Consider the following 26,049-nt stretch of genomic DNA (forward strand, 5'->3'; position numbering starts at 1 on the left):
TATTATTATTATTATTATTATTATTATTATTATTATTATTATTATTATTATTATTATTATTATTATTGTAGTTTAAGGTTATACTTCATCAATTAATTCACAAGCTATACAGCAAATTATAAAGTAAATACAATAAATAATAGAATAAACTGAAGCAGATTTCTACCAAATAAAGAATAATGAAATAACACTGTTATTATTCATTTAGTCATGATTTTTTTTATAATTCTAAATACGTAGGTCAATAATATTAAATGATATTGACTTAAAATAGAAAAAAAATATATTATTATTATTATTTTTCCAGTGTGAACTTGAAGAGAACAAAAACAAAAATCAATCAATCAATCAAAACATTTTTTGACTCATTTATGTATTTTTTCCTTGCAACAATTGGCTTCCATAGCTTCAAGTTAAATAAAAACATATTAATCTTTATCTAATATATCATTATAGACCTTATGTTCCTCGTAGTGCTGTCTGAGTCTCAGGCTGGAAAGAGGAGCCCAGTTTAGACTGATCTCCTGGGAGTATTAGAGGGGACGGTTCAGAGCCTCCTCCCCCCTCCTCCCCCCTCCCTCCCTCTCCGTCCGCAGTCAGTAGCATCTGGATTCGGTGTGAGCCGGACTCTTCTCCCCGCATCTCACACTGAAACATCACATTCTCTGTGCTTTAGTGGATAAAAAACGACTTTTATTTTTATTTATTTGCACAAACCAACGAGGGGATCTCTGGAGCTGCATGGGAAATATTAGAGTTTTTATTTATTTATTTTTTTGCACCTACAACAGAAAGGAACATCTTTTTTCCCCCCTTTTTTTTGCTAAATGCTAAAACCCGGAGCTGTCTCTCGTTCTGCAGGAGCATCATGGAAATACTGGAGTGATTTTCCTCACTTTTTGAATGATTCTTTAAACATTTTTGTTATTAACCACACACAGCAGAGCTGACCTGGGAGCAGAGGGGAGCTAGATGCGGCTGTGTCTGGCGACCCGGCGCCGGCAACCATGAACAGCAGCAGCAGCGGGTCCGGCAACTTTCTGCTGGTCCCCATCCCGGAGTATCCCCTGCTGGACTGCGTGCCCAACAAGACGGTGAAGATCGTGGTGCTGGGGGCGAGCAACGTCGGGAAAACCGGTAGGGATGTGTTCCAGTCACACAGGGAAGGACAGTTTTAATTAGGGATTAAAAACTGGGCAATTAATGCATTCATATATAATAATAACCACATATTAAACCATTCATGTACAACATGTTACTGCTGGGAGTAAATCTGTGTGGAATACTTGTCTAATATAGGAGGAATATCAAAGGAAAGTAGGGAGAATGTTTGATTCCAACGCTGAACGACAGGGGGCGACATTTCGCATTCTGTGCAGCAGCGCTTTTTACATATAGTTTAATTAGCCTATTTATTATGTTTGACTCATTAAAATCAGCAGTGGAAAACATATTCACATCCTCTAATTAAGTATAAATAATTTTAAAAATACTTTATTGTAAGTAAAAGTCTTGCATGCATACTTTTCTTGATTGAAAGTACAAAAACTTGAGTGTTGATATAGTGTGTAATATTTGTTATTTTATTATTATTGATGTGTAAGCTGCATTTAAGTATGGAAAAACAAAAATGAGATGATAATAAAGTGACAAATAGAAAATATCCCACAAAAGTTAAAGAGGAAATGCTATTCCATCTCTTTCACTTTATATTTTAATAACATCTGATCATACTGAGGGTTTTAATAATACACGTATCACTTTATATTATTATGAAACATCACCATAAGTACTTTTCCATTATTAAAACACAGTATCTAAGGGATGTTTAGGATATTATGTGTCTCCGGAGAGAGGGCGACCCTGATGATGTCACCGTGATGTCATCGGGGTCATCCGAGGGCTCCGAGACAACAAACTTGTAGCGGAAAGTCTGCATTACAAACTCGAGGTGTAACGTTAAAAAGGCAAGACAGGACGGGTTTACTGGAGGCGATGCCACGGTGCATTGTGGGAAATGTAGGATTCAGGGTTTTTTTGGAGGTTGACCCTAAAAGTGAGGATATCTCAAGCTTTTCTGCTCTGATTTTTACACTAAACTTTATGAAAGTGTGTGAAATCTTTGCTTTGATCCTTTGAAAAGAACGGGAAACAAAAACTTTCCAAACAAAAAGTCATCAACAGTTGGATAAATGACAAGAAACAAATATTTACCGAACAAAGATGACGCACGGAGGATTGCGACACCCGATTCTGAGTATTGGTGAATCATTTTTTTCTTCTCATTGTTTGTTTGGCTCATCCCTCGTCCAAATCAAAAATGTGTCACAGAACAGAGAAATTCCTGCAACACCTGCAAACGTTTAAGCGTTATATAGGTCAGAAGGTTGTTTTTATGATACATCCTCTTAATCCCAAGTTTCAGGTCCAGATTTTAAACTTCACTGCAACACAAAACAGGCTTGAGTTGGTGTCTTTCTTCCCTTTTCACTTTGAATTCTTGTTTCCTTTCAGCTCTCATTGTCCGGTTTTTGACCAAGAGGTTCATCGGCGACTACGAAGCCAACACCGGTGAGGGTTTTTTTCCCGCCCAGCTCGTCTGAAGTAACATTTAAGTGCCGGAAATAAAATAAAATGCATTTGCCGACTGATTTATCCAGATATGGATCCGATTCATCCTCCCGTCTCTTTCATTCTCCCCAGGAGCGCTCTACTCCAGAAAGGTCACGCTGGACGGGGAGGAGGTGTCGCTGCAGATCCAGGATACTCCCTGCGTCGCCCTCCAGGTAAAAACCCATTCCACCCCAGAGTTTTATGCTTTATTTTCAGAGTATTACATACAATAATGACAGTTAGTGTTGATTACAGAAAATTATTGGAGAGAAAATTACTCCAATACCCCTCTTTTTTTTTTCCTCCTGTAGATATCCCAAAATATATTAAATATTTGTGCCTAACGTAATGCAAATAAACAGATATCCCATCTACACATCTGTGTACGTACATTTAATGATAACTAAGTAAATATATTTGACTTTTATAATGCTTTTATTTTGGAAAAGGGGCTTAAATGTAAAAGGATGTCTGCTTGAGGTGTTTTTTGTATATGTTTGTCGTATAAAAGAAGACAAAATATGTCAATAGACGATATGAAACGTTCTTCTTTACACTGGGAGCAGAACGTGTTGTTGTTTTTACGACTGCTTGAGCTGGATGGGTGGCGGGTCGTGGCGTTGACTTGTGGTTTGGAGTTAATAAGGTCAGAAATAAAGCTGGGAAATTACACACCACTGAGTTTCGACACACAAGTCAACAACAGGCGTTTGGAAATAATGTGATTTCATTTGTGCTGACTCGGTGTCACCTTCGGACTATACGAGGATTTTTTTGTTGTTTTTTTTAACATAAAACACCCGTTTTCTCTCCAGGTTTTGTCCGTCAGCATGTCATTACAGCTAAAGTCATTTTCGACGGTCAGCTGTACGTTTATGTTCCAGCTTGTGAAACAGTGATGGTTTTATTTTTCCCCCATGTGGTGACCAGACGTCGTGCTTTGTTCCAGATTCAGTCTGGGTGTATCAAGTCCCGACAAACATCTGTAAAAACACACAAAAAAAACAGAAAATATTCTGATATTAATGATTAAAAACGTGCTTTCAGGGCTTATGTAGATGCTCATTATCACATTTCCCAATAAAAAACATAAACAATGCACCCGACACCGATTTGTCTGGAGATGCGGCGATCATCGTGGCGTTGCCGGGCGGTTGCTATGGAGCTTTCTGACAGAACAGAGCTTTTGTAAAGAGCTCCAGGACACTAAATGGAAATGCCGACGTGTAAAAGATCACATGAAGACGGCTGAACGTAACGTGCGGTACACTTGACATAAAAGACAAAAATAACCCACTTTCAGGCTGTTTTTGTGTCTTAAAATAAGGCGGTTGCTAACAAGTAGCTACTACACTAGCGCTCATGCTACTGCGGCGTAGTTCGTTTTTAGCCTTGCGTTAGCTTTTTACGTCGATGTCGATTACATTTCGAATCATTAAAGTGGCGGGAAGAAAATGTGTAAATATCAATAATGTTTGTTTTTTGTTCCAAATTGTCGAGGGGAATCGGCACAATGCTAACTCTCGGGGTTAGCCTAAAAATAAAGAAATGGCGGGATTTGCCAGGGACATCCAGTGTCGCACTCGTGACTATTCTCTCCGACCAATCAGGTGGTCTGCGGTGTTTTGACTCCACCTTACAGCATCGACTCGCTTGGAATAACGTTCTTTATCCGATGTTCCATCCAAGAGTTGAACTCGTGATTTTTTTTTTTTATCTTGAAAGCAATTTGAGGAATGTGCTGGAAGCGGGAGGAAGTGACCGTAGGACCGTCTCCTCGGGTTTAATGAGCGCAACGTGCCGCTCGGCTCTGTTTACCAAACCTCGGCCTCCGAGCCGCTCATTTCCTCCCTCCGACGGCGGGGAGATAACGGAGGCCACCGGCTTCCAGAGATTAGACAGAAAAATAATCACGGCGAGGTCGAGAAGTTCCCGAGCGTTCTGGAAGTTTTAAGATAGTTAGGGATGAATCCTAAAACAGTAAATTAACTCGTCGTCATCTTTAAATTACAGAAAATAGGTTGAGTCTGGTGATTATGAAGGAGCTGCCCAGCATGTCTGAGTCTGATTGGTCCTGATCTGGTGACTGGGTGGTCTGGTGGCGTCGGGGAGTCAGGAGTTCAGACCCTGAACCAGACGGTGTGTGTGTATGTGTGTGTGTGTGTGTGTGTCTGTGTGTGTGGGTCCATAAACAGCCATTTGTCTTGGCAATGTGCCTTTTTCAGTAAAATCCCCACCTGCTCACTCACTTTAAGCTGCTCTGGGTGATCCATTCAAAACTAGTCAGCCCGGTCTAATGTCTGGTGTCACACTGGGATCTCACTGGGAATGCATCACACATCACGCCACTTCCTGCTCTGCCAGGGGAAATAATCACAGGTTATTTTAAACCAGAGCTACAAATGAGAGCTCAGACAACTCACTGCTGCTTTAAACAGGAAGACAGCCTCCGTTATTATTTCATTATAACTTAAAGTTGTTCATCCAGCTTCTCAAAATGTGACGATCTGCTTCTATTTCTCTGTTTTATATAATTAAATGTTGAATATTGAGATTTTTTTGGACAAAGAATGGAAAAAAAAGTAGATTAGAAGTATAGTATGCTTGTACATAATGTTTTTTTATGTATAAAGGTTAGAAACATTTCTTAAACACATTTCTCTTAGCATAAAATGTAAATAAAATGCTACAAAATAGCATTTTACGGATTAAATGCTAGATTTATTATTCAGAAACGTTTCATAAATGTGATTTACATGACGTTTGTCTGTCTGTTTGATTCGAGGACGATGCAGAAGGCCTGTACTGCCAGGAGCAGATCAACAGGTCAGAATGGACTTTTTTTTTTTTTACTTTAATATGAGTTAAACTATGAAGTAATAGCCTGTAATTAAACCTGCAGGTCGATCTACTGGGCCGACGGCTACGTGCTGGTTTTCTCCATCACAGATCACAACAGCTACCGAACCATCCAGCCGCTGTACCAGCACGTCAGACGCATCCACCCGTCTGGGAACATCCCCGTCATACTGGTTAGTGCATGGAAACAAAATAATCCAATATCAATTAAATGTTTTGATATAACAGAGAAAAGTGCTTATTTGTATTGTTAGTTCTAGATGGGGGCTTGTTTCATTTTTAAATCTAAAACTGCCTCATGTTTAGCCAAAGTCATTCAAATCCCCTCTAGAAGAGACAATAACTGTAACCTGCCTAATCCTCATCATCTAATCCACCCTGCAATCTGTAATCTGTAATCCGCTCCAGGTCGGCAACAAGAGCGACCTGCTCCGAGCCCGGCAGGTGCCGGCGGACGAAGGCGAGACGTTAGCAGCTTCACTAGGTGGGGCCTTTCATCGGTTTATACGATGTAGGATTTGGTTGTTTTCTCCGACAATCACACACCCACCGAATATATCGGATTTAAACGTCGTACTACGTCGTTAAACAAGACAAAACGTCGCATTTCTCAAAGTATGCTGTGGTGGAATGTAAGAAGTACGATTGCATGAGGACTGTACTTACAGGTGTTATATGTCATCACATCCCGTCCTCACCTGTGGGAAGGTGCCAGATTTTGAACGGCCTCATCTTGTTGTGGACTGCCTGCTCTCTGTGCGCCTGTTTTGAGGTCCATGAGAGTCAGTAGGTCAAGGGTCACGTCAAAGCGGCAGTATGACCGGGTAATGAGGACGGGCTGGACCTCCTGCTTGTTGTCTGGGGGTCAAACCCCCCACATGAGGTCCAGATGCTCTTTAATGCCCAGAAGAGTCCCGAACATGGCAAAAATAAGTAGAAATGTGGGTTTTTTAGGTGATTGTTGGGTGTTGTACCTTTAAGTTTATGTACTTGTACTCTATATACTTGTATAAAACATGGATACCACTTTAGTTCTTGTATATATCACTTTGTTTTGTATTTGTCTGGAAAGGAAGATGTAGAACTTTCCCACAGTAATTTGTAAAAGCATCAAGCTCCGAATGCTCCGTCCAATTATAACGCAGGCACTCCTTTCCGTGGACTATATCCTGCATGTTGCCTAATGAACCAGGAATGCTGAGTGTTATCTGAAAGATAAAAACCTCCCCGCCTCTGCATACAGGAGGAGTTTACTTTGAGGCCTCGGCCAGAGAGAACCACGAGGGAGTCAACGCCACCTTCCTGCATCTCTGTCAAGAGGTGGGACCTTTTTGTTGTCGTTTTATATCGGTTTGTTCATCTTCCCCCCAGATAAGGACGAACAGTCTGTTTGTTTTCCATGAAAAAGGGCAAATATCTTCATGTGGGAATTATGATTACAGGCTATTTCCCCCACTGATGCCCAGACTCACCAGTCTACCCACTTTGGTCTGTTCTGTATGTTTGTTTTTTATGCAACCCAGAGGCTCATTACACCCGAGTGTTTAGACAGCGCGTTTCCTTTCGTGGAGATTCTCAAACCTTAACTTATGTTAAACCTCAAGCATCCTTTTAACCGATTATGTGTTTTTAAAGCTGCAACAATCTTTTTTGGGGGGTTGAAACAATGCAGTTCTCTCCGTGAGCGTCATACGGCTAATTGTTTTGGGGTTTTCCGGCCCTTGGTTTCCTAAAAAAGGAAAGTTTCAAAACAGAAAACTACCTTCTGAGCACCAATCATGACATTGGCAAAGCTGGTGAACATAATAAGAGCATTTAGCGGCTAAAGAGCTGGATATTTCCCCCCAGGGGGGGTTGGTGGAGAACAAAACCGAGCTAAAAGGAGAGTTCAAATGCTGGTTGTTGCAAGGTTTAAACACTTTATTATATTATACTGTACTATATAGCATATATAGCATGTATTAGAAGTATATCTGGTATAATAGTAGTCATTTTATATTATTAATATAATATACATGATATTTGAAGATTTTTGTTTAACTTTATATCTAAAGCACATTTCAAGAACCGAACTTCACAAATTGCTCTACAAAAACAGACGTTATGAAATGAAAAGAAGAGTTGGAGGGCTTTCAGAGGACTTTAAACCTGGTCCCAGTTCTGGTTTTACTCATGTGGTCTCGTTGGTCCAGGTGGTCCGGGCGCTGGGTGGCGGCAACGGGGAGAAACGAAGAGGAGGCCTCCACCTGGCCAGACCCAAGTCTCCCAACATGCAGGAGCTGAAGAGGAGGTTCAGACAAGTCCTCTCCTCCAAGGTCAAGTCATCCACGACCCTTTGATGGAGGGACAGGCGTTGCCATGGAAACAAAAGGCTGCAATCCTCCTTGGATAGAAGAAAAAAGACGTTTTTTAAAGTTTGAGGAGTCCAGCCGATAACAAAGCAAGTTGTCTTCTTCAGATGGACGAGGAGCTTTTCTGCAGACGGGTTAACGTGACCCTCTTTTTACCCAGCATGCAACAGACGGTTAAACAAACAGCTGGGGGTCGTGGCAGAAACTTGGCGTGTTTCTTTGCCATGAAGGACGGCGAGCGAGTCGGTAATATTCACCGGCGGGGAAACACGAGAAGCAGAAAAGACGATGATGGGAGTGATTTCCTGTCATACGTCGTCGCCTTGTAAATCCTTTATTGCTGTTTTTAAATTGAGATTTTGATGAATTTGGTTCAAGGTTGTTAAAGTGAGATCGAAGCCAGATTTACACTTTGCTCATACCAAATAAATGGCATGCAAGTGTCCGTCCTCCCTGTTTGCAGACTTATTAACAAAAATATAGCAAAACAGGAAATGACCCCAAAAGCAGACGTTCAAGGCTTTTTCACGTTTGACAGCCGGAAGGGAAGGAGGACAAACTCCTCCATCATTTAAATAACTTTAATAACTCAACTCAACAATTTTCATTTGACATAAAAAAAATATGATCAAAATTAAAAATTTTATTTAGCTTATATATGATCATCATGATAATATTGATTATCATTGTTGCTTTTTTTATTTACATTTGCAAATTGGCTGATAATGAATTGGAAAAATGTTTTTTTTATTTAATTAAAATAAAAGTTTTGTATATCAAGATACCTTCTGCAGAACATGGTTGAGAAAAATCTAAATTGTTAAGTTTTATTAAGCATCAAATAATTTAGTGAGAGTTAATAGTTAATTCTGACTTTTAATGGAGCCAATTTGCATAAATTCAAACAAATAGACCTTTAAAAAACACACTTTTGCTTTGTTTTTTTCTGATTAAGCTTAAAAAAAGGAAAAATAATTAGAATTGTGGTGTTTTATTTTAATTCGACTGTGATTTATGATTCTGATAACGGCAGCTGTGAACTTCCATACAGTGTTTAACTGGTAACAAGAGCAGAGTCCGTTAACGTAAGTCTCATTTATGAACCCGAGATTTGCCCGTAATCGCGACAAAGGTAAACTTTTCCACTATAGCTCAGCCCAAAGGATCCACACTGGAGGAGTTAAAGCACCTTTAATGGCTCGCAGTGAGAGGAGTCTTTCATTTCTATTGTTTGGAGTGTTTTTTAGTTTTAAGGAAGGTGTTCTTTAGTCTGTGAATGTCTGGGCCAGTCAGTTTGCAGACTTGCAGGAAAAGACCAGTTAAAAATGTGCTGGTTGTGTTCATTTATCTGTAAAAGCTTTGTGAAGTATGAAACAGGAAGCCAGGAAGTGTCTTTTGTGTGCTTTCTACTGTTCTCATGACCTTCTTCTTCTCCACGCTGACAAAGCACACAGAATTCCCAGCAAAGACAAAAATTCCTGAGCCTGTGGAATTTCTTTCCCGTCCACTGAACTGCCACTCTAACCCTCTTTGCAAACATTTAAAAACAAAAAAAAAATTGTCTGCTGACCCTGACTCACGACCTTTGCCCTTTAAGAGCAGCGGTGCTTCATGGAGGGGCGAGATAACGGTCGCTGCGTGTCGAGACAGAAACAGAAAAAACCTTAACGATGCCGTTTGATGAATCACAACCAGACAGAAATAATGTGTGTGAAAAGTGGATTTTTTTCAGCTACTTTAAATCCAATTGATTTTTTTGGTGTGTTTTCCTTTGAGAAACCGACTTCACTTCCCAAACAAACACCGAAGGTCTTAAAGACCTCCTTCCTGCGAGCCCCCGGATCAACCGTTCCTGCATTCTCAAGTAAATTAACATTTCAAGATCCGTTCCAACAAAACGTTTGGACGTTTAAAATGTTAGTTTTATTTGATAGATGAAGAGTTAATGTGACATTTATGGAGGCCAGATTTAGAAAAGCGAGCCTCCGCTAAGTGTTCCCTTTTTGGGTAAAGAGCAACGGAGCCAAACTTCTTTGGTTCCGTTTCAAAAAAGTAAGGAAATCTAAATAGCGTCCTTATTGTCATTAAATGGACGACGCCGTTTAAAAGGTACACCAGGGCCAAAAACATCAAATCATGGGGGAAAGGACAAACACTGCACAGAAAAAGCCAAGGTCAAAGGTCAAAAACACTTTTAGCCCTGAACCAGTCATTTGAGCTTGTGATGGACTCAGATAGAGCACATGCATGCTTAGTCATGCAAGTAGTCATGGGAAATGTGGTTCGAAGGGCCATGCATGATAGTTAATATCACGTCTTCAGACAATGTCATCAATGCCGAGTTCGTTTTATTGTGAGGACAGCAAATAATCATTTCTGGTTTTTAGAAAATGAATTAGCATTTGTGTTCAGACCTTCGTCAGGTCACATTTATTTTAGACGAGCAGCTTAGAAACATAAATATATATATATATATATACACAAAAATATAACTATTTAATGGCAATGAGCTGGACTCTGATGGTTTTACGACACATCGACCCAACGGGCCAAATGGACAGCAGGTCGGATCCTAAACAGCGAAACCACGCAGAGCGACTGAACACAAGCATCTGGGACCTCGTTGTGGTGACCGCTATGGGAAAGCACTTCAACAGCAGCGTGGAAGGACATAAACCAGCTGTGTGTGTGTGTGTGTGTGTGTGTGTGTGTGTGTGTGTGTGTGTGTGTGTGTGTGTGTGTGTGTGTGTGTATAAATGCATCATTCTGTTATCTGGAGGAGGCGGCAGGAAGTCAACGTCCCGTCTGGGATAAAGTCAAGACCCTGAGAGAGAGAGAGAGAGAGAGAGAGAGAGAAAGAGAGAGAGATTTAAATACAATAAATGACTTATTTTTTCTTGCATTTCTGTGTAAACACATAGAAAAAACAATGAACAAACATTTTAAATAATAATAATAATAATTATATAAAACATAAGAGGGACAGAAAGGAATTTTTTTCAGAAGTAAAATTGATTAAAATTAAAAGAAGAAAGCGTGAATCAGAATGTCCTCCGTATTAAAGGGGAGGAGAGGACAGACGGACGCTGGTGTATTAAAGGGGAGGGAGAGGACAGACGGACGCTGGTGTATTAAAGGGGAGGGAGAGGACAGACGGATGCTGGTGTATTAAAGGGGAGGAGAGGACAGAGGGACGCTGGTGTATTAAAGGGGAGGGAGAGGACAGACGGACGCTGGTGTATTAAAGGGGAGGAGAGGACAGACGGACGCTGGTGTATTAAAGGGGAGGGAGAGGACAGACGGACGCTGGTGTATTAAAGGGGAGGGAGAGGACAGACGGACGCTGGTGTATTAAAGGGGAGGGAGAGGACAGACGGACGCTGGTGTATTAAAGGGGAGGGAGAGGACAGACGGACGCTGGTGTATTAAAGGGGAGGAGAGGACAGACGGACGCTGGTGTATTAAAGGGGAGGGAGAGGACAGACGGACGCTGGTGTATTAAAGGGGAGGGAGAGGACAGACGGACGCTGGTGTATTAAAGGGGAGGGAGAGGACAGACGGACGCTGGTGTATTAAAGGGGAGGAGAGGACAGACGGACGCTGGTGTATTAAAGGGGAGGGAGAGGACAGACGGACGCTGGTGTATTAAAGGGGAGGGAGAGGACAGACGGACGCTGGTGTATTAAAGGGGAGGGAGAGGACAGACGGACGCTGGTGTATTAAAGGGGAGGGAGAGGACAGACGGACGCTGGTGTATTAAAGGGGAGGGAGAGGACAGACGGACGCTGGTGTATTAAAGGGGAGGGAGAGGACAGAGGGACGCTGGTGTATTAAAGGGGAGGGAGAGGACAGACGGACGCTGGTGTATTAAAGGGGAGGGAGTGTTGAAAGGAGGCGGAGTCACACTGAAGATTATCAGCTTGTTCGTGGAGACATAAAACAAACGCACCCGTCAGCTTTCAGCAAAGCTTTCGTCTCCCGGACGCGATAATAACGTTGAGTGACTGAAAAGCCAAAATATAATAGTATTGTTTGATGATTCTAATCTGCAAAATTCATTTTTTACATATTTTGATTATTATTTCTTTTCAATATTTATGTGTCATTTGAAGGACTTTTTTTTTATATTCAGGCAAATTCCTTAAAAACCTTAAAAACTCTGATATTGATCCCAAAAGCAACAAAACAAACACACCTAAGACCGCGATCAACTAAAAAAAGCCTGTTGCTCAAACCAGAGGAAGATCACTAAACATGGCCACCAAGAAAACACCTCAGGAACAAACTCGTCGAAAACGAAACACTGAGGCACAAATAAACAGCACAGTTACGTTACCTAGCAACCAGAAGATGGATGAACCGGAACTCTCTCCGTGACACTCCACCCCACTTCCTTCTTAAAACAGGAAGTCAAAGGTCATTCCCTGTGATACTTACATGTGCCACTAGAGGGCGATACCACTTACACGTGAGAAGCACTAGGTGTCGCTATTATGAGTATATAAAGTAAGTCGGCTTGAGGCGGCAGGTGAAGGCCCACATTTTGGGGAATTTAATTTACAGCAATGAGGAGATTGAAAAATGTACCATTTAAAAACGTTTTTTTCTATTTTTCTAAAAAAAAAAAAAAAAATCTATTCAGATTAAAAGGCTGAAAACTTTAAGGTTGATCGTATTGTTTGTTTTTATTTATTGTCGTTCTGTCTTCTATTTCAGTGTATGCTTGTTTATTTTTGTATGTATGTACATATGCTTATATGTGTATCTATATATATATATATGTGTGTGTAAATATTTTCCATTTGTCCTATTTTACATGTTTTATTATCTCTTTACACTGTAACTTACGAGCACTGGATCTGTTTGGTTGATTTGTGCAGAAAAACACAATAAATAAATGTAAAAACAAACAAACAATTGTCTTGCGATTAAAAAAAAGTGACTTTAAAACGACTAGTTATCTTGTTTGGTAGGGAAGACACCTTCCAAAACAGTCACAAAGATAATGTGCCGGTTTTCAGACATTGTGGATTTTTTAGTGGATTCAAACTACAGACTATTGTCTTCCTATCTTTGTTTCAGCCTTTTGCTCTTAACTCAGGGACAATATCTGAGCTCAGTTGTCTCTATTTTTGGCTCCCAAGGTCCCAATGGGTAACTCATTTAGCCTCCCATTTCCTCCCCCCTCCCTCCACTCACACATTTCTCTGCAGCTTTCCATGCGCTGCCTCGTTTTTTGGAAACTCGCCCACAAAACGGCTTCAGCTGCTTCTCCACGGTCCCGAACTTGGTCTCACTAGTGAAGACTCACTTTAATCTGTTAAAACTGTTTTTATTTGAAGGCATGCTGCAGCTACACAGACAAAGCTAATCTATGATTGTATTAATTAAGCAAATTACATTATTTATATGAAATAAAGGTAGATATCCCACCTTATTTGAAGCTTACAACCTCTCTTTGTAGCGTTTTCCTCCGATTCTCACCTGAATTTATCGCTCTGTCATATAAACATCCTCTCCTGGATATCAGAATACATATTTGGCCTCTTGGGAATAAAAAAACCCATCTAAAACGCGATGTCATCTCTCGGATCAAAGAGATGTTTCAGATAAGTCTGTTTGGTTTATGATGGAGCCGAGTCGCTGCTTGCCTTTTCCCTAATAGAAAAATGTTACTTCAGCATTTTCTTTATCTTTTTTTTTTTGGAAGTTGCCATAACAAATAAACAGCAACCGCAGCAACATTGTGTGCTAGTCAGCCACAAATGCTAAAGCCTCCCTGGATGCTATCGGATGGAGCCAGGAGAAAAAGTCACATTAAGTGGGAGGAAAAAAAACCCTGAATCCTGCAAGAAAGAAGCAGAAAATGTACGAATGCTTCTCCAGGCGATTAACAAACCTTTACATCATCCTGTCTCTGCAAGATAAACAGGGAGGACGAGTCACGCTGTCTGATTTATCAAACAGGAGAACATTCTGGGAGTTCGGGTTCATGTTTGTGGTTCAGCTCCTTTATTCTTATTTTTCACGTCACTCTGCTTTTCCTGCGTTTCGGCCCGTTTCCCTCGTTTCATGTGTGGTCACATTACAGCCGGCATCAGATAAGAGAGGGAAGCTGAGGAGAGAAGGGTTTTCAACACCAGTCAATGTTGAATCAACGGCCGTTAAACGCTCACGAGTCAAATAAGAGCTTGTTCTAGTTTATACGTTAAAAACTGTTGAGATGATTCCCTGACAAAGAAATGATCTGTTAATCCACATTAAGTTCGTAACTATCGTAATGTAAGAACTGTTTCTTGGAGGGAACAAGAGAAACAAATCGACTGAAGCTATTGCCGAAGTTGCTAACGATAAAACTTGTTAGCTAACGGTCGCTAATTGGAATTCAATTGTCGAGTCGTTTTCCCCGTCCTACTCCTTTTAGCTCCTGGAGCTATGGATCTGTTAGCTTAGCTTTGATGCTAAGCTAATAGCCTCCTCACCACTCTTGTATGGAGCCAGGGGCCAGGAGACTAACAGCTTAGCTTTGATGCTAAGCTAATAGCCTCCTCACCACTGTTGTATAGAGCCAGGGGGCCAGGAGGCTATTAGCTTAGCATCAAAGCTAATAGCCTCCTCACTCTTCACTCCATACAAGAGTGGAATAAATCTCGTTAAAGCGTTTCTCTCAACGTTGCCTTTATAAAACTTACAAACGCCTCAGTTAGCCAAATTGAGTTGGGAACATATTTTGCCATCTTACATGGAGGACTTCAAATATGGCCGCCAGAGGGAGCCTTGTGTTCAGCTGCTGTTGCCTCTGAATGGAATGTGAAAACCAGCCCCCCCCCCCCCCCCTCCACCTCTGCACCCCGCGGTGCCGGCCAGTCTTGAGAATGAAGGGGCCCCTCCGTCGCTGACCGCTAAGTGGCCGTTTCATAAAGATGAGTGCCATTCAGACGAGAGAAAAGAGCTTGTGATCAATTCAAAGAGTCGCTTATGGCAGAAGCTGTCGTCGCCTGGATATAAGACGACAGTCGAGATGTGTACAGTAACCCGCGGCTGAACTCCGGAAGAAAATACAGAAGAAACTCCTTTGATGCATCAAAACCAAACCTAGCAAAAAAAGTTAAAAACATTATTAAATACAATTAATCCATATTAACATGCTGGTATTTGATGATGCAAAGATTTTTTATTTATTTATTTATTTTTGGCCCCATGACCCCTTAAAATAAAACTTTTCCTACTTAATGGATTCAATTTAAATCAGCAAACACGTAAAAATATGGTTATTTTAGTTATTTTAGAAGTTGTTTTGTCTGGCGAACCCTTATATTTCTGTAGTTGAGCGAATAAATCAAGTGAGAAGTTTTCTCATTGACTTCCATGCAATCCAACTTCTTTTTACAACCAGAGGAGTCGCCCCCTGATGGCCAGCAGAGGAAATGCAAGTCTAAGGCACTTCAGCGTTGGCTTTACTTTTTCATGTGTGCAGCAGAACTCCAACACTTTGATGTGTTACTGAGATGTCCGACCCTTTAACACGATTTCCTCTGGAGCTTTTGGCCACATGGACTTCATCAGCGATGGATTCCTGACTTAGTCCACATCACGACAGCTGAATCTCCACGGCTTTAATGAAATATCTTATTTCATTTGTGTGATGGAACATTTGAGAGGGCGTTACCGGTTTGTACTATATGTATTATATGAATGTTAGAGGAGTCGGAGGGTTCGGCTGGCGGGTCAGGACATCTGGACCGATTCGTCTTGGTTTTTGACATAATGTTGGAGTCGAGTTACGACTTCACCTTCCAACAAGGATCCAGTGGCTTCGGGCCTCATTTCTCACAGAAACCACGAAGCAGCAGCAGCAGTTTAGTCACACAGCTGCTGACAGCAAACACGTTTTTAATGCCTTTGTTAAAACTTTGCTTTTTGTTTTTGGCGTTGAAAGTTGAGTAAAAGACAACGGAGAGGGCGAGCCCGACACACGCCTTTTAATCTCTGCTTCATGTTAGGATTCATGTAGAAATCTCTTCCAGAAAGCTCCACAACACTTCTCCAGCCAGGAGACTCACCAGCTGCTGTTTCTGTGCGGTGCTGCCCCCTAGCGGCCAGCGAAGCACATCACTGCTTTACAGATGCAGAAAAAAGGGTTTTTATTAGCTGGAAAATGTTGCTTTGGAGCTCATGATGTGTTTGTTTTCTTTACAAAATCACATCAATGTGCCAATTGAGCTAAATGGTTGTTTTTTCCCATCTTATAGAACAAAAATAAGAGTAATGGAGTAGAAATATTCTCTAATCTTGTAGTAGAGTTTTACTTGAATTATATTTTTATTATTTGTTTTCCTGTGATGTAACCATTACATGAATTTACCCTCTGGGGATTAATCAAGGTTTATCTTATCTTATTTTATCGCAAGAGTGGAAAAAAATCCCACTTTTTTTACATTTATTTTACCAAATTACTTTTTTTTTTTTAACACTAAACAACACATTATTTGCTGCCCGTCCTGCAGGACTGCATATATCAGGCCCCAAGATATAATTAATATATTACATTTTGTTTTTAATTGTTTTTTTCTTAGAGATGATTGAAAGTAATTAAAAGATAATGATGATTTATTTGTGAAGCTATAGAAGAAATATGCTTTTAAATAAAGAGATTCAGGGCTTTCCATGTCAAACTGGAAGCTTTTAAAAGTTTAAAACGACACGACTCATCATCCTCCTCACCTCGTCTGAGTCGGTGCGGCTTACAGCTGCGGAGGTCCTGATTGGATCGGATTATAATCTGACAGGTGCAGGTCACACACTTGTTCTAGGTCGCCTCACAATGACATTCATTCACTTCCTGGTGGAGAAGCTTTCTGAACAACGATGAGAGGATCCATGGAAGACTTTCCTCCGAGGGAAACCAGACCAGAGCTCCTCCATGGTAGGAATCCTTTCAGGGAAATCCTTTCAGGGAAATCCTTATAGGGAAATCCTTATAGGATGGCGGCGTCGCTGGATTTGACGATCCTTAAGGTTCTTCAAACGTTGCTGGAGATCAAGGTATGAGAATAATAATAGTCCCTGTTCCTGCCGTCTCCAGAGGTTCCTGGAAGACTTCCTCCGAAAATGACAGTAGAAGTAACTGAAAAACAAAAAGATAAATCTGTCAAATCAGCTATCGCACTGTTCATATTTAATGTTTCACAACAAAGCAAACAGGACGATGCTGAGAAAAGAAGTCTTCAAGGTTTAATTCCAACTTGTATTAAATTACGTTGCTGAATTTGTGATAGAATTGATCTCATAATACTTATTTACTTATGTTTGTGAGTATTTCTACCTTCATCGATCCAGGGAAGTCCTCCTCCCGGTCCATGTGAACTCTGGAGGTTTTGAGTCCTGAGATGAAACCACCTGGAACATGGAGGCAGACTCCAGACGAGACCCCCTCCGCCCTTCCTCCTCCATCCATCCATTTGGTCCTCCTGGCCTCCCTGTGTCTGCTGCCCCTCCCAGCTCAGGCGGCCTGGTTCCGGGTCGGGGTGGTGGGGCCTTGGGGGTGCGACCCCCTCTTCGCCAAGGCCCTCCCCAGCGTGGCGGCGCAGCTCGCCGTCAACCGCATCAACAAGGACCCCTCGCTGTCCCGCGCCGCCACCTTCGACTACGTCGTGCTGCAGGTGTGACGCTGATCTCCAACGGCATCGATAGTCAATCAATAGTCGACCAATAATGGATGCATTGATTGATTCGTGGCTCACTTTTTCCCAGGAGCCCTGTGAGACGTCGAGGGCCCTGGAGAAGTTCGTTGGCTTCCACACCAAAGCCTCGGCGTACATCGGGCCGGCCAACCCCGGCTACTGCGACGCCGCCTCCATGCTCAGCAAAAGCTGGAACAAAGTAGGCTGCGTTTCCATGGTTACAGCATCCCAGAGGGTCTTTGTGTGTGTGTGGTCACGTCTCCTCCTCCTCCTCCTCCTCCTCCTCCAGGCGTTGTTCCCTTGGGGCTGCGTGGGCTACGAGCTGGACGACCCCCGAAGTCACCCGACCTTCGCCCGCTCCATGGCGAGGCCCACCTGGGTGCTGCTCCGCCTCGTCCACTACTTCAGGTGGGCCCACGCCGCCATCATCGCCTCCTCGGAGGAGGTCTGGGTGGAGACGGCCACCAAGGTGGGTTCCAGGTCCACATAGATCTGTTAGATCTGTTCGATGACAGGAGAGATCACTGTTTATCCTGGATTATGAAGAGCAGAAATATGGGATTTACTGAGAAATTACGGCAAAAAGATGACTTTTTTTCTTCGTCTTGTATTCTTGTTAGGGCATTATGTGGGTCTTTGTCTTTGTTTGGGGTCTTTTTTGTCTTTTTTGTGGTTTTGTGTCTCTTTCTAGTCACGTTGTGTCTTTTATAGTCGTTCTGTGTCTTTTTTTTGTCATTTTGAGTCTTTTTTGGGCATTATGTGGGTCTTTGTAATCGTTTGGGGCCTTTTTTGTTAATTTGTGTCCTTTTTTTGGTATTTTTTGTGGTTTTGTGTCTCTTTCTCACGTTGTGTCTATTTTGGTGGTTTTGTGTCTCGTTATGCTCCTTTAAACCTCGTCTTGGTTGGAATACTCTCTTTGAAGGACATTTCGTCGGTAGAAGGCCAGGGCGACCCCTGACATTCTGGACCCCTGGTCCCGGATCAGTAATGCATCCATGTGAGTGTGTGTGTTGTCTCCGTGCCGTCCAGGTAGCTGATTCGTTGAGGAGCCACGGTCTGCCGGTCCGACTGGTCAGCTTCATGGAGAACACACCTCACGGCATCAGACGGACTCTGAACAAACTCCGCAAGATGACGGAGATACGAGGTTAGACCCTAGACCCTCAAAACGGAGCTCGCCACAGATTATATACATATATGTATGTATATATACATACATATATGTGTTGTTTTAAATGAATCCTCTGGTCCCAGTCGTGATCCTCTGCATGCACTCTGCTCTGATGGGCGGCGAGGCCCAGAAGAAGCTCCTGGAGACGGCCTACGACATGCAGCTGACATCCGGCTCGCTGGTCTTCGTGCCCTACGACACGCTGCTCTACAGCCTGCCCTACAGCAACGTCAGCTACCCGGCCCTGAGGAGCAACAGCAAGCTGCTGAGGGCCTACGACGCCGTGCTGACTGTCACCATCCACTCGCCCCGGCTGTCCTTCTACGAGGCGTACGGCGAGGCCGTGGCGAGGGGGGAGGTGGCCAGGACCCTGGAGCCCCACCAGGTGATGACGCAGGGGGAGGGGTGGAGCTGCTGAGATGTCGTCGAGCAAGGCAGTTCAACCCGTCTGTGTGTGTCCCGCAGGTGTCGCCGCTCTTTGGCACCATCTACAGCTCCGTCCTCTTCATGGCCCACGCGGTCAGCCGGGTCCGGGGGGCCGGGGAGTGGATGTCCGGGGGCAACCTGGCAGGACGAACCGGCAACCTGGACTTCCAGGTACCACGAGGATCCTGAGATACTCAGTATTTATAATAAAAACACAATATCTCAGAAAATCTGAGTTGTGCTCAGTTAAAACTTAAATTTTGTAGATATTCCTGTCAAAAATGTGAGATTAAATTAGATGAAATAAAACATATGAATAACTGTGTGGTTAAAGTACTGTTACTGCTGTAACATAGCTGTATTACACACATTATTACTCTGCAAGAACTTGTTTATATTGTAAGCAAAATGATTTTAGAATATTTGCATGTAAAATTGCAAAAATTGTCATTTTAATCGATTTTAATCCGCTTTGAGAACTTTTAAAAGGGCTATACAAATTAAAAAATAATGTATTTCTATACGGTTTGGCATCACTGAACCTAATTGAACACATTCATAACAGTTCATATTAAATAAAAAATTATAAAAAAAAAAGTATTAATTAACAGTTTCTAGATGTTTTTTATTGCTTCAGAGACCAAATTAAACTATAAAATGGAAGAATCTTTTTTTTTTTGTATGATCCAAACCCAACTCTTTAAGTTCCGTGGTTTTATAAAATGACAGAACTTACCACATTAATTTACAGGGCTTCAGTCACCCCGTCAAAACCAACGGCTCTGGAGACGCTCTGCTGGACTTCCTCATTCTGGACACGGACGGACTCTCCTGGGAGCTGAAGCCCACGCACAGGTAGACGACGGCCAACCCTGACCCCTGACCTCAGGGGTCGCTGTCGCTCTAACACCCTCGATGCCTTTTTTCCAACAGGATCGACATGGAGGCCGGGATGGTTCTCTTCCTGGGTCGAGAGATCCACTTCCCCCGCGGCCACGGACCCAGGAAGGACTCCGCCTGCTGGTTTACACCCGGGGTCATCTGCTCGGGGGGTGAGGAACACACACACACACACGCACGCACACACACAAACACACACACACACACACACACACACACACACACACACACACACACACACACACACACACACACACACACACACACACACACACACACAAACACACAAACACACACACACACACCCTAACATTTAGCCTCTGTTCCAGGCGTGGATCTCTTCTCCACCATCGGCGTGTTCTTCGGAGCGGCGGCGGCCTCCGTTTTCGGAGCGGCGTTCACGTACTGCGTCCGGTACGTCGTCAGCTCTGGAATATCTGCATGATTATCATCAACACAAATATTATTATCATTTCTATGCATCACTCTATCCTGCTGCCTCTCGTTGCCTAGGCGACGCATCAATCAGATCCTACTGGTTAAGGGGCCAAACAGGATCCTGCTGACTCTGGCCGACGTCACATTCATCAACCCGTCGCTAAGCAACAAGGCAGGACACCCGTCATTTTCAAAATAAAAGAGAGAAAAGTTATACATTTTGAAGTATTATTAAACACCAAACAAATGAATTTGAACTACTGGTTACTTTAAAGATTTCCAAATATTATCAACAAGTAAAATATGATTATGATGATCCAGCACTCGACTGAGGTAAACCAGTAAAACCAGTTCCTAACTAGAAAACTGATGACACCTTTGTGTCCCACCCTGACCTTTGACCCCCCTGTAGAAGCTGAGTCTGGAAGACAGCCGGGCGAGCGGCATGAGGAGCCTGTCCGACGTGGAGTCTCCCGTCTCCACCCAATCACCGGCCACCTACGAGAACTCCAACGTCGTCATCTTCGAGGTGAGTTCAAATCCCATTAACTCCAAATAAGGATGTAGTGATTCATTGTTTGGTTTTTGTTCTTTTTATTAATTTCCCCAAATTGTTACCAGGTGTTGAGGTGATACAGATATTCTCTGGATATCGATCCCTGCTTCCATTCCATCCCCAAACTAGAACACTTCACTGATCTCTCTGGCTTCACAGGGGTCAAAGGTCAACTGCTAAAGCATCACAACCCACAAATAACCAGCAACTATTCAGTGAACCCTCAACAGCCTCGAACACCATTATGTAGAATGGGAATATAATAATAATAAAAATAATAATAATAATAATAATAATAATAATAATAATAATAATAATAATAATAATATATTAATTATTATTATTATTTAAACACAAAATGAATAAATACTCATTCTTCCCTCAGGGTGACTGGGCGTGGCTGAAGAGACTCCCCGACGGCTCGTTCAGCAGCATCACCCCCAAAACCAGCCACGTGTTTGAGCTGGTACACACACACACACACACACACACACACACACACACACACACACACACACACACACACACACACACACACACACACACACACACACACACACTCACACACACACACACACACACACACACACACTCACACACACACACACACACACTCACACTCACACACACACACACTCACACACACACACACACAGACACACACAGATACTAAGTGTGTGTTTTGGCTGCAGATGAAGGACATGCGTCACGAGAACGTGAACCCGTTCCTCGGCTTCTTCCATGACTGCGGCGTCTTCGCCATCGTGACGGAGTTCTGCTCCCGGGGGAGTCTGGAGGACCTGCTGCTGAACGACGACGTCAAGCTGGACTGGATGTTCAAGTCCTCGCTGCTGCTGGACCTGATCAAGGTCGGCCTGGGGGGGGGAGGATAGAGGGTCTCATGGGTCAAACCTGACTGGATTGAGGTCTAAAACTCGGAAATTAGCTCATATTTGGGATTTTTTTTTCTGTATTAAGGTTTAATTTGGTTCCACAATATAAATCACAGCTTTTACGTGTTTTAAAAAAAGCTGGTGACTAACTGACGCTACACATTCACACTCGTTTGATTTTTACTACTTTAAGTTTGTGTTCATGCCTCAAAAATCATAGAAATTAGAGTCAATTTGTGAATTTGTTCGGCAATATCTTTACATTAAGATGTTTTTGCCAATAAATCTGTCGATTGAGAAATTGATTCATGGAGTTTAACCATTTTTAAAGCTGTATGTAGTGGTTTATGAGTAGAAAGTGAAGTAGCCTCTGGTTTCAGGGTATGAAGTACCTCCACCACCGCGGCGTGTCCCACACTCGCCTCAAGTCCCGTAACTGCGTGGTGGACGGCCGCTTCGTCCTGAAGGTCACGGACTTCGGCTACAACGAGGTCCTGGAGGCCCAGAGGTTCCCCTACGTGGAGCAACCTGCAGACGGTAAGGGGAACAGTCGGGGTCGGGAAGGTCGGAGCAGTGAACTAACACAGGTGTGTGTGTGTGTGTGTGTGTGTGTGTGTGTGTGTGTGTGTGTGTATGGGGACCCAGAGTTGCTGTGGACGGCTCCGGAGATCCTGAGGGCGAGCCAGCCGGAGCTTCACGGGACGCCGTCTGGAGACGTGTACAGCTTCGCCATCATCATGCAGGAGGTGGTGGTCCGAGGACCCCCCTTCTGCATGATGGACCTGTCCGCCGAAGGCAAGACACACACACACACACACACACACACACACACACACACACACACACACACACCTCCAAATAATGAAGCTTAAAGCTGTTCTTCACGCTTTAAGACCGTTTCTGACGGTGTGTGACTGGAATTAAGAGTTTGGTTCCACAATGAGGTCCAAACATCTCCAGAACTCTTAGCCATGAACAGAAGTTCATGTTCCCCTGAGGATGAATAGCTTTTCAGACACATTCAGGACTCAGTGAAGTCTGTTCTTCTGTGTCTCAGAGATCATGGAGAAGCTGCGTAAGCCTCCTCCTCTGTTCCGGCCGGTGGTGAGTCCAGACTACGCTCCTCTGGAGTGCATCCAGCTGATGAAGCAGTGCTGGAACGAACAGTCGGACAAGAGGCCGAGCTTCGAGGAGATCTTTGACCAGGTGACAACAGATCTACCTGTGAATGGAGGGATTCAATCCTAAACCTACGTACTGGTCCTTTAAGGTGTTAAAGTGTGTAAATTGTATTTTTTTTTTTTTACATATTGGATTGAAAAGGTTTTTTTTTTCGTTTTCTCCTCCGTGTTTGAATCTCAGTTCAAGAACATCAACAAGGGGAAGAAGACCAACATCATCGACTCCATGCTGCGGATGCTGGAGCAGTACTCGTCCAACCTGGAGGAGCTGATCCGGGAGCGCACGGAGGAGCTGGAGATCGAGAAGCAGAAGACGGAGAAGCTGCTGACCCAGATGCTGCCGCCGTGAGACAAATTAATAAATAAATATGTAGACAAACATATGAGATTTAAATTCACTAGTGGGATATTTACTTACTTTTTATACAGTAGAACAAAACTTTAGAAATCTCTTACATTGTTTAGTTTAAGTTTAGTTTGTATTTTATAAACCACATAGATTTCAAAATAAAATACACTCACGCACAAATTATAAGTGCATACTAGCAAGTCTGTATATGGAGACCAAAAGAGTTAAATATTACAAATAAATATGTAATAAATAACAACATGAATTCATTGTGTAAATTCTATATTTTAATTACAATATTTTTTAACATTACAATTTCATAATAAAATGGGTCTTTTTTTTACAAACACAAATATCTGCTTTTATTTTGAAATTGCAAGACTTTTTCAATTTATATTTATAATTATGTGTTTTATAATGTCTTATTTATTTAATAATCTACTAGCTTAGTGTAAAAAAAAAAAGCCCATATTTTCAAAATAAAACTCAATGTTTTGTTCTGATGGAAGATGAATACACACGTAGACGAATAATCGTGTGTTTTTTTGCGTTTCCTCCTGAAGGTCGGTGGCCGAGGCGCTGAAGGTCGGCGGCACGGTCGAGCCGGAGCACTTCGACAGCGTGTCGCTCTACTTCAGCGACATCGTGGGCTTCACCACCATCTCGGCCCACAGCGAGCCCATCGAGGTGGTCGACCTGCTCAACGACCTCTACACCGTCTTCGACGCCATCATCGGAAACCACGACGTCTACAAGGTTCTCAGTTTAAAGCTACCATTTGGAAAAAAAAAATCCATCAGTCTATCAGCCGTTAGAAACTGACCAATGGGAGCCATCGCTCCGGAAGTCTCCCATTGGCTCGTACCCTCCATCCAATCCCTCGTCTCAGAGGCTCAACTGATTTTCAGAATAAGTGTGTCACATGACATTGCACTTCCACACATTCTCCTCTAGGTGGAGACTATAGGCGACGCCTACATGGTGGCGTCGGGCCTCCCCGTCGCCAACGACAACCGCCACGCTGCCGAGATAGCCAACATGGCGCTGGACATCCTGAGCGCGGTGGGAACCTTCAAGATGAGACACATGCCCGACGTTCCCGTCAGGATCCGGATCGGGCTGCACACCGGTGAGGAGGAGTGACTCGTTCAACTGAATTAAACCTCTTGTAAACCCACATGTGGACTCAAACGTGAACCCGTTCCAGGTCCGTGTGTCGCCGGCGTGGTGGGTCTCACCATGCCTCGCTACTGCCTCTTCGGAGACACGGTGACCACCGCCTCTCGCATGGAGTCCAGCGGCCTGCGTGAGCATGAATAACAACACATATATATAATAATACAAATGAGGAACGTTGGGTTTTTTAATGGCATGTTTTTTTCCTGCAGCCTACAGGATCCACGTCCACCAGAGCACCGCCAAAGTCCTGCGGGACTTAAACGTCGGCTACAAGCTGGAGCTGAGAGGCAGGAAGGAAGTGAAGGTGCGAGGCTTTTATTTTGAAGGTGGAGAGTGGGTGAAGTTGTGACTGACTGTCTCTTCCTCAGGGGAAAGGAGTGGAGGAGACCTACTGGCTGGTAGGGAAGGAGGGATTCAACAAACCTCTTCCCGTTCCTCCAGAGGTCCACTCCGGGTGAGGGACTGGTTATCCGCCTTCTTCGAATTCAAATTATTTGGTCTGAACCACCTTTAAGTGTTCACTTCCTGTCCCCCAAACAGGCAAATGGCTCACGGGCTGCAGATGGCCGAGATCGCCCAGTACAAGAAACGGAAAGCCGAGACGCAGCGGCAGGAACAGCTGGCAAAGAAGAAAACCTGAGGTAATGTTTATGAGTTCTAATGTGGACAAATCTGGTCAAACGTTTTGGGTTTACCGTGCTTTTATTTTGAAAAATAGATACTGTTAATCGAATTAGAAAATAAAACCTGACGTTTTTTTTATTTATTTCTTTATTCTTTTACCAGATCTCGATGTTTTGCATGAAATATTTATTGTTAGTGGGTCTCATTTCCATTCTAGATATAAATAATAAAATAAAAGACATCTAGAGTCCGTTAAGACGAGGGATGAGACGATTCTTGGTGCATCAAATTACCATTTTGATTAATTGGTCGTTGATAAGACTCAATTCTTCTACTTCAGGGGTTTTAAAAACAAACATATTCGCCATGTTACTTCTATTTAATGTCAGACGTGTTGATTTATAGTCACATTTCTTTGGACTGGAGGAGCCGGGGATCAAACCCGTGACCTTCTGATTGGAGGACCACTCCCCCCCATGGTTCACCTGCATAGTGGCTTTTTAAAAAACAAACGTCCATCTTTCTTCACAGGAAGAATAGTTTGAGGAGAGATGAGAACATCGATGCCATCTCGAAGGACCTGAAGCCGGCGTTTCACAAGAAGAAGATCTCCCAACGATGACATCGCCATGATGTCACACCACTGAACCACTGTCACTGCTGTACATCTATATGTGACCTATCACGTCGCAGGAAACTGTGACCTTTAAACTCTAGAAAACATGGCCCTGGTGGACTTCAGGTCCAGGACTACAGTAGGACATGGTCCTGGGGGGGGGGGGGGGGGGGTAGTGAAGGTGGTAGTTCAGATTATAATTGCTATTAA

The 26,049-nt window shown here is 43.0% G+C and overlaps 2 protein-coding genes across 4 annotated transcripts; both read left to right on the forward strand.

Moving 5' to 3' along the window:
- The first annotated feature begins 611 nt into the window (after positions 1–611).
- rasl11a (RAS-like, family 11, member A) lies at positions 612–8,265 on the forward strand. Its single transcript, XM_084003334.1, has 8 exons — positions 612–1,137; positions 2,515–2,571; positions 2,704–2,786; positions 5,399–5,439; positions 5,516–5,645; positions 5,881–5,956; positions 6,716–6,792; positions 7,665–8,265. Exons 1-8 carry the CDS (start codon positions 1,008–1,010, stop codon positions 7,809–7,811), a joined length of 741 nt encoding a protein of 246 aa, XP_083859460.1. The 5' UTR covers positions 612–1,007; the 3' UTR covers positions 7,812–8,265.
- Positions 8,266–16,600: 8,335 nt separating this feature from the next.
- On the forward strand, positions 16,601–25,241 carry gc2 (guanylyl cyclase 2). Of its 3 annotated transcripts, XM_084003324.1 has the most exons (25): positions 16,601–16,749; positions 17,163–17,485; positions 17,577–17,705; positions 17,796–17,975; positions 18,536–18,653; positions 18,761–19,062; positions 19,143–19,274; positions 19,855–19,958; positions 20,037–20,155; positions 20,333–20,417; positions 20,517–20,613; positions 20,854–20,970; positions 21,383–21,463; positions 21,690–21,866; positions 22,271–22,427; positions 22,536–22,614; positions 22,657–22,685; positions 22,948–23,096; positions 23,253–23,416; positions 23,984–24,176; positions 24,375–24,549; positions 24,628–24,726; positions 24,809–24,903; positions 24,968–25,053; positions 25,140–25,241. In XM_084003324.1, the coding sequence occupies exons 2-25, from the start codon at positions 17,213–17,215 to the stop codon at positions 25,237–25,239; spliced, it is 3,240 nt and encodes a 1,079-aa protein (XP_083859450.1). In that variant the 5' UTR covers positions 16,601–16,749; positions 17,163–17,212; the 3' UTR covers positions 25,240–25,241. The 3 variants fall into 3 exon arrangements, with proteins under 3 accessions (XP_083859450.1, XP_083859449.1, XP_083859448.1); XM_084003323.1 differs by having other exon boundaries at positions 22,536–22,685; XM_084003322.1 differs by having other exon boundaries at positions 22,271–22,685.
- The last annotated feature ends 808 nt before the right edge of the window (positions 25,242–26,049 follow it).

Source organism: Eutrigla gurnardus (assembly GCF_963514095.1).
Source record: "Eutrigla gurnardus genome assembly, chromosome: 23".
NCBI lineage: Eukaryota > Metazoa > Chordata > Actinopteri > Perciformes > Triglidae > Eutrigla > Eutrigla gurnardus.

What these genes read in the sequence shown, in the direction of transcription:
- rasl11a (XM_084003334.1), top strand. Translation starts at nt 1,008, where the DNA reads ATGAACAGCAGCAGCAGCGGGTCCGGCAACTTTCTGCTGGTCCCCATC. An exon ending in CTCCCTGCGTCGCCCTCCAG is followed by an intron (nt 2,787 to 5,398) that starts GTAAAAACCCAT and finishes GTTTGATTCGAG; the next exon opens with GACGATGCAGAAGGCCTGTA. An exon ending in TCCTGCATCTCTGTCAAGAG is followed by an intron (nt 6,793 to 7,664) that starts GTGGGACCTTTT and finishes TCGTTGGTCCAG; the next exon opens with GTGGTCCGGGCGCTGGGTGG.
- gc2 (XM_084003322.1), top strand. Translation starts at nt 17,213, where the DNA reads ATGAAACCACCTGGAACATGGAGGCAGACTCCAGACGAGACCCCCTCC. An exon ending in CCGGCAACCTGGACTTCCAG is followed by an intron (nt 19,275 to 19,854) that starts GTACCACGAGGA and finishes ATTAATTTACAG; the next exon opens with GGCTTCAGTCACCCCGTCAA. An exon ending in CCTCCAGAGGTCCACTCCGG is followed by an intron (nt 25,054 to 25,139) that starts GTGAGGGACTGG and finishes TCCCCCAAACAG; the next exon opens with GCAAATGGCTCACGGGCTGC.